This window comes from Nicotiana tomentosiformis, chromosome 6, assembly GCF_000390325.3.
Source record: "Nicotiana tomentosiformis chromosome 6, ASM39032v3, whole genome shotgun sequence".
Taxonomy (NCBI): domain Eukaryota; kingdom Viridiplantae; phylum Streptophyta; class Magnoliopsida; order Solanales; family Solanaceae; genus Nicotiana; species Nicotiana tomentosiformis.
The window spans coordinates 62,278,726-62,290,828 of NC_090817.1; the positions used below are offsets into that span (position 1 = coordinate 62,278,726).

Here is a 12,103-nt window from a genome sequence, read left to right on the forward strand (position 1 = left end):
CTTATATTTTTACAACCGGACATCCGAATCACGTCAAATTAACTCCGATTCTCACCAAATTTGACAGACACATCATAAATATTATAGTGGACCTATACCGGGCTCCGAAACTAAAATACGGACCCGAAGTCAATAAATCCAACATCAATAATTTCTTAGAAATCATTAAGCTTTCAAGCTTTTAATTTTTTATCAAAATTCCATAACTCGGGCTAAGGACCTCGGAATTCGATTCCAAGCATACGTCCAAGTCCCAAATCATGATACAGACCTACTAAAATTTTTAAAATACTGATCCGAGTTCGTTTGCTCAAAATGTTGACCAAAGTCAACTTAGTTGAGTTTTAAAGCTCTATTTCCTATTTTAATCCATTTTTCACATAAAAACTTTACTGTAAAATTGTACGGACTGCGCACGCAAGTCGAGGAATAATAAATGGTACTTTTTAAGGTCTTAGAATACATAATTACTTATTAAATTTAAAGATGACATTTTGGGTCATCACATGACCCGCCTTATTCTTCAATCTGTACTATATCATGTATCACAGTAAACCAGAAGTTTACTAATGCAAAAGCAGTCACAGTAAACCAGAAGTTTTACTGAGGCAAAAGTAGCTACTGTAAACTAAAAATTTACTGATACAAAAGTAGCCACAGTAAATCAAAAGTTTACTGATGCAAAATTTTATGCCATAGTAAACTAGAAGTTTACTTAGAGATAGCACATGTCATGATAAACTTGAAATTTTCATTTGTCATTTTTAAAATGAGCTATTTGAGAATTCAAATAAGCATATATTAATGAACTAGAAGATTCTTCAAGAATTCTCTTGTGTTGCTTGTTCTCATAATAAATTGATTATACCAACTAAAGTTGGAACTAAAACCCCTGAATTCTGGAATATATAAAAGGTGAATATGAGCTCATTCACCTATCATGTGAACCACTTATAGATGCATATATGATATGGTTACATGTGTGTTTATTGTCAACTTGCAGTTTGGCATTTGAAATTGTCTTTCTCAATTAAGAACATAATTTCCAGATTATGAAATCAAGATAGTTCATCTTGATGATGCTGGTTTATATCCAAGCTAGTTTAGTATTGAATGCCTCATATTAATGGCTAAACTATTGCTTATGAGAACAAAGCCTCATGTGTTGGTCTAAGATTTTCTAAATTGCATACAACAACACTTGTATGCATCAAACCAACAAAATATGATAAGTCCTCCCCTCACAATTGGTTTAGGATCAGAAACCAAATATTTTTACTATTTAATAACTTTTGATGTGTGGTATATGATTAATTTCTCTACCACAATGCACAAAGATAGGTTTCCCAAAAAAGATTGAGGATATGTGTTAGTTTTTCTAACATTTGGAGGATGGAATAAACAACTGAAAAATATGCTATATGAATCGAATTATCATTAATATGATCCTCACTTAGAAGATAATTCAAGTCAAACGCCAGAAGCATTTGCTGATCCAAAATTAAATATCATATTTCAGCTACAAATGCTCCTATTAAAATTAAAGTCCCTAAAGGATAAAGTTTACTGCATGCATGAAGCGTAGTAAATCGATCGGTTCCAAAGGTAACAATCCTTGAAAAGGATAGGAGCAAATGATCAAAATGATCATAATGAGGAGGAAATGAGTTCTATAAAAGCCCACGACATAACATTTCATGAAACTCCAGAAGAAGTTCAGGTACCTAAAAATAAAGAAAGTGATGAGATTTTAACAAGTTATGTCACTTGCGAACCGATACAAAATGATCGTTGACGATATATTTGATATAATATAGTGCACGATATTATAAAAGATTGTGAGGATCAGACTTGTAGTCCAAACACCTGAAGATGTCATGCCATTTAGATGCAAGTCATAACCTATATGACTCATTTGATCAAATTTATATAAAGATCTCTGAAGGATTTAAAATGCTTGAAGCATATAATTCAAAGTCTCGAAAATTTCATCAATCAGATTACAAAAATCTTTGTATGATTTAAAACAATCACGGCGCATGTGGTATAATCGCCTCACTGAATTGATGAATGAAGGTTATATAAATGATGGCATTTGTCCATGCGTTTTTACAAAGAAAACAGCATCAGAGTTTGCTATACTTGCTGTTTACGTTAATGACATAAATCTCATAGGAACTCCAGAAGAGCTCCCAAAGGGAAAAACTTTGTCTTAGTCTGCAAATTGAATATTTAGCAGACGAGATCTTTATCTATCAATATGTCTATATAGAAAAGGTCTTAAAACGCTTTTACATGGACAAAGCGCACCCATTAAGTACACCAAATGGGTGTTCGATCACTTGAAGTGAATAAGGATCCGTTTTGACCTCCAGAAGAGGAGGAGAAATTCCTTGGTCCTGAAATACTCTATCTCAGTGCAATTGGAGCACTTATGTATCTTGCTAATGCTAACAAAGGTGGTGCAGATCATATTGGTTATGCAGATGCATGTTATTTATCTGATCCACATAAAACTTGATCTCAAATCGGGTATGTGTTTACATGTGAAGGTACTGTCATATCATGGCGCTTCACAAAGCAATATATTACTACTACTTCTTCTTCAAATCATGCTGAAATAATAGTTATTCATGAAGCAAGTAGGGGATGCATATGATTGAGATCAATGATTCATTTTATTCGAGAAAAATATGGGTTGGAATGTGATAAAAAATTCACAATATTATACGAAGACAATGCTACATGCATAGCCCAATTAAAGGGATGATTTATAAAAGGAGATAGAACGAAACATATTTCACCAAAATTATTCTACATACATGATCTTCAGAAAATGGTGACATCGGTGTGCAATAAATCCGTTCAATTGACAATCCAACAGATTTGTTCACTTTGCCAACTTCAACTTTTAAGAAGATGGTATACAAGATTGGAATGCGGAGACTCAAATATTTGGATCAAGGTTTTCATTAGGGGGAGTGAAATACGCGTTGTACTCTTTTTTCCTTACTAAGTTTTTTCCCATGTGATTTTTCTTATAAGATTTTTAATAAGGTAGCTAGAATTGCGTATTACTAAATATGTGTACTCTTTTTCCTTCACTAGTATTTTTTTCACTGGGTTTTTCCTAGTAAGGTTTTAACGAGGCACAATATCTTTTAATGAACATCCAAGGGGGAATGTTATAAATATATTATATTATGGATGTTCATTTAGTACTCCGTTGTAAGTAAGCTTCCTGAAGAAGTTTATCCATATGGGACTCCGCCGTAAATATGTTTATATATTTAGTACTGTATTGGAAATAAGCCTCCTGAAGAAGCTTATCCTTTCGGTACTCCGTTATGGATAAATATTACCTCTGGTAGAAGATTATCTATATCTGATACAGTAGCAGCTTACAAGCAGCTTGTAGTAGCAGCTTACACAACAACTTAGTTCTTCTATAAATAGAGAAATAAAAATATCAATTTTAGGTCTTTGTTTTATAACATTAAATAATTTTGAGTGTTTTCACTCACTCGGCAAAGCCCTATATAAGTTCATTTTACTGTCACGACATGTGCGTTGCTCACTCCCATTGCCCGTTTCCTCCGCCTGGAGTCTCCGACGATCCCTGCTCACCGCCGGCGATCAACTGCAACAACGGTGAATGTCGATAAACGACGAGAAAGTGAAGGTACTATTCCTTTTCTTTATCTCGCTCCGGATTCATCTCCTGCTCGTCGAGTCAAATATCTTGTTAACACTGTTTCTCTTGCTAACACTCAATTCTCTCATAGATACGCGGGTAAGGCTTAAAAACTCCGAGAAACACTTAATTATACTAATAGACAGTGGAAATGATGTCATGCATGTATATGTTTCTCCGTTGAAGTTCGATGCCTTTTTAGTTACTTCCTTGAGAACATTTGGGCGAAATTAAAGGACCCTCCAACTCTTGAATTAAAAAAGGGCTACGCTTCAATTCAAAGCTAGTAGGCATCAGCTATACGAATCCTTGATATCCATTTCTTTCCATTTGGACCAGTTATATTTTAAATAAAGATTTAACAAAATTGTAGTCAAAGATAAAATTGTGTGTCTACCGACAGTAAAGTGCCATTCTTTTTTGCACAGAGGGACTGTTAAGTTTCAAAAAGTACTTGACCGTTGATGCACAAGATGGTTGCATTTGTTAGATTTTTTACTTAGTAAGAGAGCAAGATAAAGGTGATAAAGAAGAAAAGCTTCCTCAAACTTAGTGTTAACAACTGCATTCCAGAGAACAGCTGTAATTTGCTGCTTCTTGTAGTCAGGATCCGAGAACGTGAAGGGTTCAAAATTAGGTCCTCATATTTTAATTGAGCTATTTCTTTTTCTGGTTAGTGCCAGGTGCCGGCATAAGATGGGACTGGAATTCCAAGATTTTGCGCTGGAAAAGTTTTGGCCAATTTATACTCGAGGACTCTTTAATAGATACTTCAGAATACTGTTTATTCCTACCTCGAGTATTTCCTTTTTATTCTTTTTATTCTTTCTAGTATACTGGTAGTACTTGGTCTAATATTTTATGGTACAAAATAAGAGTGTGGCGGGTGGGGGGTGATCATCACTTGGCTTCTTGAATAGATGACGCGATGGTGGTGGTTGGCTTTAGCCTACTTGCTGTGGATGTTACAAGGCGAGACTTCGTGGTTGAATGTTGGTCTGTCGGTATAACGTTGCATGCCAAATGACTACGTAAAATCTCAGGATCCTGGGACTATTTTTTATTTTTTTTAAATCTTTTATTTTCTCGTACTGTTTGAAACAGTTGAGACCATAATGATGTATAGCCAGTTTTTACAATGGCAGTGCCTTTTAATCCTCCCTATTGCAATTACATACCTACAACCTGAAAGGACTTAGCTTTCAGGACTAAGCTAATTATGCTTGACATCAAATATGTAAACTAGTCAGCAAAGTAAAACAAGTTTCTTTTCAATTTCCTAACGTTTGATCAAGTGGTCTGAAATTCCTAAAATGTGGAATTTTTACATCTACAGCCTCAGACTAGATTCTCCTTTTTCTATAGCATATGGGCTGCGTAAACTTTTGATTTGCACTTGTAGAATATATATAATCTGCATATCAACCTCTATCATCAGGAGGTAACTCCAGTCGTCTTCAATTTAAAATGAAAAAAAAAAAGGTATGAAAGTTTGCTACAATTTACAATTTATTAGTTACTTCAACACTTAGTGTGGTAGGTAATCTGGGAGCTACTGATTACATCATTTTGTAGTTTTTCCTGGATAAGCTTTGATAGCAGATTTTGTTATTATTTTTTTTTCAGTTGCCAATCAATGCTAATCCTATAGTTGTGCATGAGCCGAGGTTCAGTCAAGGAGGTCAGGCTGATTACTACTCTTTTGCGAGGGACACAATGCAAAATGGAACGGCTGAGGCAACTATCTACAACTCCAAGGTTGTTAACATTATGCATGAAATTTGCACAAGTTGTATTTTTTTATCTTGCAGGAAATGTAATATGTAAAATTAGTGAGTGCTTGTGATTAATGGATACCCGTTTACAACTGTTACTTGAGATTTACCACATTTTTAATATTGTGCAAAACCAATCAGTACCAGCTATATACTGCAGAAACTTGAGGATGTTGTGCATGAAATGGGTCTAAAAATTAAACAACACGAAGAGAATATCAAATTCCTGAAGACTCAAAAGAATGGGTTGGATAATTCGATCTTAGATATGCAAGGTACCTTCCTTTTACTTAAGTTTAGCTAGTAATTAGATATGGATGGTCATTCTAGTTATTTTTGTTGAATCAGTGGGTGTCCCTTAATCAATGCATTTACCCTTTGTTTTTATGCAAGCTAAGTTTAACATGAGAAAACTACAATATCAAGATCTCTGTTTCACATTTCCTGTTTGTGGGTACTGTAGTCGCTCTTGGCAAGTATCAGACAGAGAGTGAATCTGGTCCTGAAAATGAGGAACTTTCCCATGTATTGAGTGAGCAGGAGACAATTGAACAAATCTTAAGATATGAGAAATCTGCAGCTGGCATCTGGTGCCAACTAAAAACTCGTCATGGAACTCAAGCTTCTCATCTTCCTTTGACGAAGGATGTTCTGGGAATTGTTGCTATGCTTGGGAAAGTTGATGATGACAATCTTAGCAGGTTAATTTTATTTCAATTAATGTATTTGCTTGCCTTTTCTGCAATAATTTAGCTACATTGCAGTTTTCCCAGTTTTCTTCAGCCATATCCTAAAAATTGTAGCACCTATTCTTTCTATCACAATCAGGATGACGACATGTTGCTAGCTGATATTCAAATTGACTAGACAACAACAACAACCCAGTATAATCCCACAAGTGGGGTCTGGGGAAGGTAGAGAGTATCCTAGAGGGGTAGAGAGGCTGTTTCCGAAAGACCCTCGGCTCGAGAAGAAGAAAAATAAACAATAGACAATAGGTCAGTGACAGCAATAGAAGATAAAAAATATTAAAAGCATCGTAAGAAATAGAAAAATAGATGTAAAAACAATAACTATAAACAACAATACTACCATAGAAAAAATTGATTAGAGATATACTTAATATAATTGTGTGCAGAAGTCGGGTGGGTTGTAGAAAGGTTTTTACTTCAACAAGCAAGATAATATATTGTGGTGTTCTATGTTAGTTTCATCTCTTAAATATTGAAATTTGCATCCCATGATGTTTGTTCATCTTCCTCATCTTCTTGCTCCTGCATTACTAATGGTGAAAAGACATTCCCATTCCTAACTAATCAAAAACCAATATGATTCAATGAGTTGAAGGTTCTAGTGTTTGTGGGATTTGAGTGTTGAGTAACTTCTTTTGTTCCTCATATTTTCTCTTATAATCGAGTCTTTTCATAGTAATTTCTGGAGAGATTATGAGGTCAAGAATGGATTGGAATGAGATAATGGAACAAATTGTCCTTAGATATTTAGTGCATCTATTCTAGGCCACTGCAGTTCTCAACTCTTTGTCATGAGCGGATTCACATTTATTTTTAGATGTAAAATGTGTTTGTGCATACCAAACTTGTCACTGTGTTTCTTCATATCTCTATAGTCTCAAAGAACATACAAAAACATGAATTTCTTTCTGTTTGAACTAGTTGTGACGATATGAGAAGTTGAGAAGCATGCAATTTCAAGTAGGGCAAATAATGGCAGCTTGTTCTGTATTATGGCTGACATGTATATTTGATCTCTGAAATCCAGGCTTCTCTCAGATTATTTGGGACTTGAGACTATGCTAGCAATCGTGTGCAAGACATATGATGGTATCAAAGCACTGGAAACATACAATAAGGAAGGCTATATAAACAAGACTTCTGGTCTTCATGGACTTGGATCTTCTATTGGGAGGTCTTTGGATGGCCGATTTCTTGTTATCTGTCTTGAAAACTTAAGGTTTGAGATCAAGATTATGTTTCTTGAAAAAACTGATGCTTCTCTTTTGACATGCCTTTGATCACTTTCCTTCTTTTGGTTCATTTTTAGACCATATGGCGGTGAGTTCATAGCTGACGAACCTCAAAGGAGGCTTAATATTTTGAAGCCAAGATTACCCAATGGGGAATCTCCACCTGGTTTTCTTGGCTTTGCTGTGAATATGGTCAATATAGACAGTGTGAACTTATATTGTGCTACAAGCAGTGGTTACGGTCTAAGAGAGACTCTCTTCTATAACCTGTTTTCACGCTTGCACGTATATAGAACAAGAGCAGATATGTTACAGGCTCTCCCTTGTATTAGAGATGGAGCCATATCTTTGGATGGAGGAATAATAAAGCATAACAATGTGTTTGCCCTGGGCAATAGGTAAAGAAGCTTGTTTTAAATTGTTATATCTCTGTATTTCTGAAACTACAGAAAACAATTTATTTCTATTTTCTGAAGCTGGTGCTGTTTCTGTTTATGCTTATGTGCTAATGTGCGTGTAGCTTCAACTTCGTGAGTTCAGCTGTACAGCCTTTATGAACTTCCTCTTACAATCTGTCTCCTGTGGTCCCAAAAATATGCTCGTCTGTCATTTAATGCATAAACAGCAAGGAAGCTACAAAACTGTCTTTATCAATTTGTTTGTCTATTGTATTTTTATTTCATAATGATATGCCCACCATTTATCAGTGAATTCTTCATCCAAATATCAAAAAGAGACCATAGTATATAATATAATTTAATCAAGAAAGGTAACCCTATGGTAAGATATATGAATTTGAGCGACTTCCATTACAACTCTAGAATATCCTTTTGTGAAAGAAAGACTAGGCCATGAGATTTTCAGGGACTGGACATGACATTAAATTCACAATCTTTTCTGTCAATTATCTTCTCTTGGGCTCTCTTTGGCAGAATGTATTTCCTCTTAGGTTTATATACCAGGAATAGCATAACTAAGTCATCATGAAATTATATATTCTGAATCTGAGTTGGGTTTATGTCTTTCTTTTGTATTCTTTGGTAAAAGGGAAGTTGATTTGAAATTTCCAAAGAGCTTTGCAAAGTCAAATTTGCCGCAGGACTACTTTGAAATTGAAAGACAGATAAAGGAGATGAAGTGGAAAAAGGAAAGAACTGTAGAAGATATGCAGAGAGAACAAGCATTGCTAGATCATGCAAGGTTCAACTTTGGTATAAAGAAGCAAGAGTATTTGAAGTTTCTTGCACAAAACTCATCTTACACAAGACAGGTAATGACAAAGAGTAGCTTACTCGGCTAGCAATATGCTGGTCATTGATTAATTCTGAACAGTTTGTGTTGCTAATAGTAAGCAGACGATGAAGTCAGTTATCTCTGAGTTGATTCTGGTAAAAATCGTGGGACATTTTTAACTTGATCATCATTGTCCATGAAGGATCCAGCTTTAGTTGATTGAAAGTAACTTTTGATAACTGCGAACACTCGGGGGCATTTTGTTGATTGTGTTGGAACAACTAATCCCACTATAAATCGTATACAAAATGATATAGTGTTTGGTTGGTCGCATAAGAAAAAATAATTGCTGTACAACTAAAGCAGTGTTTGGTTGACGGAACTAAATAAGTACTAGCATTAAGTTATATGGGAATGTATGCATTATTTTATACAGCATGGAATGTGGAATAAGAATATGTGTTCTGGAAATGTGGAGATTAAACTATTTAAAGACAAAAATGCAATCTCTTCATTGTTAATTACCACATAGACAGTTATAATTTTCACATAACTAATATGAGAACCAAACGATCCCTTAGTATTATTCTTCCTAGCTGAGACTTCTGCATGGAGAGAACATGAGAGGTGTTTCTTTTTTTCCTGGAAACTTCTTAGTGTGCACCTTCTTTCATTATGTCAGTTATGATTATTTTGTTTACGCAATCTAAAGATCTAGAAATCAGGAATGCTAAAATGCTGGTGGATTTTGACTTTGATGGTTTCACGGGAAACAGCAAAATGGTTTTTGGTTGGACGAAGCAAAGATGTCTCTCACGTAGTCTTTGCTGATACCAGTTCTGCTGTTTGCTTTTAATTTTAAAAATTCTACTCTATTTTACACTGAGCATGTGATATTTATGAATTGTCCTATATATCATCTAAACTCTCAGCTCTTGAAGTATTTGTAGAGTATTCTAGCACTTTCGAAGACAGCTGTTTATATTAAAGCTCTTCAAGAAAATGCAGTAAGCTCTGTTTCAAGCTTGTAGGGAACTGTTTTTTTGGAGAAATGGTAATTATATTGAATATGCAGACAAGAATAATGCTGAGATATGTACAGGTGAACAAAAAACCAAAATAAGATCCCTTTCTAATCTTGTAGGGATTCTTAGAGGCTAATTAATGATTTTGCTTCATTTACAAGCTCCTCTTTACACCAGAAGGAAAACAAAAGAGTACAATTAACCATAATCTGTAGGGAATATTAGATAACAAATAAACCAGGCTTCTAATATTTGTAAGTTTTGGTGTGTATTTGGAGTTTTCAAGTAGCAATATTAGCGAGGAAGTCCTATTGTAGGCAAGATATCTGCAGTGCTTGGGAAGAATCTTTTGCAAGTATTAGAAATATAAATTCTGGTCTATCATAACATCTGAAAGAAAGGAGAAGAGATTAGATAATGAAAATAAATATGCGCGGAAGTTTCAGGTTGTGTCAAACCAAATGTTTTACCTATCCAACGGTGCAATCCTCCAAATAGAGCAAGTTTGGTTCCGTTAGAAAGTACAAAATGGAAATTTGGATCCACAAAGTGCTTTTCTCAAGAGACAGCCAAAGGCACATTTATCACACCTTGAAGGAGGAAATAGTGGAGCAGATAGTTAAACTGGCAGTGACAGGTGAAAAAGTGCCTCTTGCCTTGGAAACTCTACGCCTCTACAAGCATTGTGAAGATATGATCTCGTATATTTCTGTCTTCCCTTTATGCAATAGAATAATCAGGAAAATTATAGGACCCGAGCTTAATATTTTTCCTAGATGAAGCAGCAGGCGGTCCGTTGAACCTAAAAAAAAAAAGAAAATGGTTGTTGAAGAAAGTACCCTTGGGTTCCTACAGTATTCTAAATCTGGTGATTATAGACGTTAATTATCCCATAGTAGCTTATTACCATGCTATGTCACCTTTTCTTTTTCCTGGATAGAAAATGGGGAATACAAAGATATTAAATAAAATGATTGAAGACATAATAGAGCGTCAGAGGCTTGCCGATATTGTTAATGACGAGAGACTACATGAAGTTTCACGATGTCAAATTATGAAGGCATTTCTCTTTGACAGGAGTATACCTTTCAGGCTTGTCAAGCTTTCTATAAAAAGTACTTCTAAAATATTCCTATTTGTGTATGACATATTGTTTCCATGTATATGCAGCACAGCTTCAAGCAGGAGGGGAGCGCTTGACCCTGATATCATGATTTGATGGAAACCCCTTAGAGCTGTTTCGGTATTGGACAAGAAGCTCTATCAGTAAATCAATAATAGAATTACATATGCAGTCTCATGAATTTCTGATTCCTTTTTAGGTCAATTTCAGGCATGTAACAAACTTAGATACACAATTTGTTAGTCAAAGGGACAATTACGAGAAGAGGTCCAAGGACCGTCCTTTCTTGTCTCTCATGTTTGAACTTGTACCAAGTTGTAGAATGTGTTGTTAACTGTACATCTTGTGGTAGTATTACAGATTTCAGTTACAACTGAAGCTGGAAATGGATTTTGATCCAACAAACAAAATTTTCAACTAGTGCGCCTTGAAATTTTTGAAATAGCTGGTATACTGGAATCAGATTCATCATTTTGTGTTTGTGTAAAGGCCAACTGGTCCACTAGCAGTCCCAGGAAACATAATTTTAGGTGAAAACGGCGTTTTATGGGTAAATTCTCTGTTGCGCACATTTATGGGCAAGTGTAGATTAGAATTTCCCAGCAAGAATATATTTGCCAAAGACATTCTGGTAATCTACAAGCAAGAAAACATGTGGGCTTGGCATAGGTGATGAGGTAAAGGGGAAGGAGAAAGGGCTTGAGGAGTTAAATTGGGATTGTGGAGCCTCACTCAAATGACTTCTTCCGAGGGCAGGCACTCAGTTAATAATGGAGATTAGCTGCGTGGATGTCCCTATAATCGTCGGTAGGGGGATAAGATAAATGTTCTACAGAACTGTACATGTATTTGAATATTTTTCAAGATGCCCCTCCAAAAGTACAAGAAGAAATAACATAAAAAGGATCAACACCACATTAAAGAGAGACAAACAGCTTATGCTAGAAGGAAATAGTTGTATCTTTAGATTCTTTTTTAAGAAATATTAATCTAACTACAAAATTGGAGCTATTACTTTAAGTAAAATTTCAGATAAACTTGGTACATAACAACGTTTGATCAGTATGTCAGTCCAATTTTACCAAATATCAATAGTTATAACACCAGCTTCCAAGTGTTGACTATACAAAATGGAGAGTCAAATAGTTTTGTATACCTTTTGTCACGATCCGGAATTTTCACCCTCGGAACTGTGATGACGCCTAATATTTCACTTGCTAGGCAAGTCAACGTTAGCTATAATTATTAACCATTTTTAACAATTCAAAT

At 35.1% G+C, this 12,103-nt stretch overlaps 1 protein-coding gene across 3 annotated transcripts; it reads left to right on the forward strand.

Annotated features, from left to right (window-relative positions):
* The first annotated feature begins 3,524 nt into the window (after window positions 1-3,524).
* Window positions 3,525-11,276, forward strand: LOC104116138 (protein DEFECTIVE IN MERISTEM SILENCING 3). 3 transcript variants are annotated; one of them, XM_009626936.4, is made up of 8 exons: window positions 3,525-3,682; window positions 5,321-5,452; window positions 5,630-5,744; window positions 5,933-6,170; window positions 7,249-7,440; window positions 7,531-7,851; window positions 8,501-8,723; window positions 10,882-11,276. In XM_009626936.4, exons 1-8 carry the CDS (start codon window positions 3,656-3,658, stop codon window positions 10,909-10,911), a joined length of 1,278 nt encoding a protein of 425 aa, XP_009625231.1. In that variant the 5' UTR covers window positions 3,525-3,655; the 3' UTR covers window positions 10,912-11,276. The 3 variants fall into 3 exon arrangements, with proteins under 3 accessions (XP_009625231.1, XP_009625230.1, XP_009625232.2); XM_009626935.4 differs by having other exon boundaries at window positions 10,887-11,276; XM_009626937.4 differs by having other exon boundaries at window positions 3,568-3,682; window positions 5,611-5,744; window positions 10,887-11,173.
* The last annotated feature ends 827 nt before the right edge of the window (window positions 11,277-12,103 follow it).

Bases quoted from the DNA above. Each gene is read 5' to 3' on its own strand.
- LOC104116138 (XM_009626935.4), top strand. From the start codon at position 3,656: ATGTCGATAAACGACGAGAAAGTGAAG. The intron at 3,683-5,320 runs GTACTATTCCTT...TTTTTTTTTCAG, and splicing joins TAAACGACGAGAAAGTGAAG to TTGCCAATCAATGCTAATCC. The intron at 5,745-5,932 runs GTACCTTCCTTT...TGGGTACTGTAG, and splicing joins TTCGATCTTAGATATGCAAG to TCGCTCTTGGCAAGTATCAG.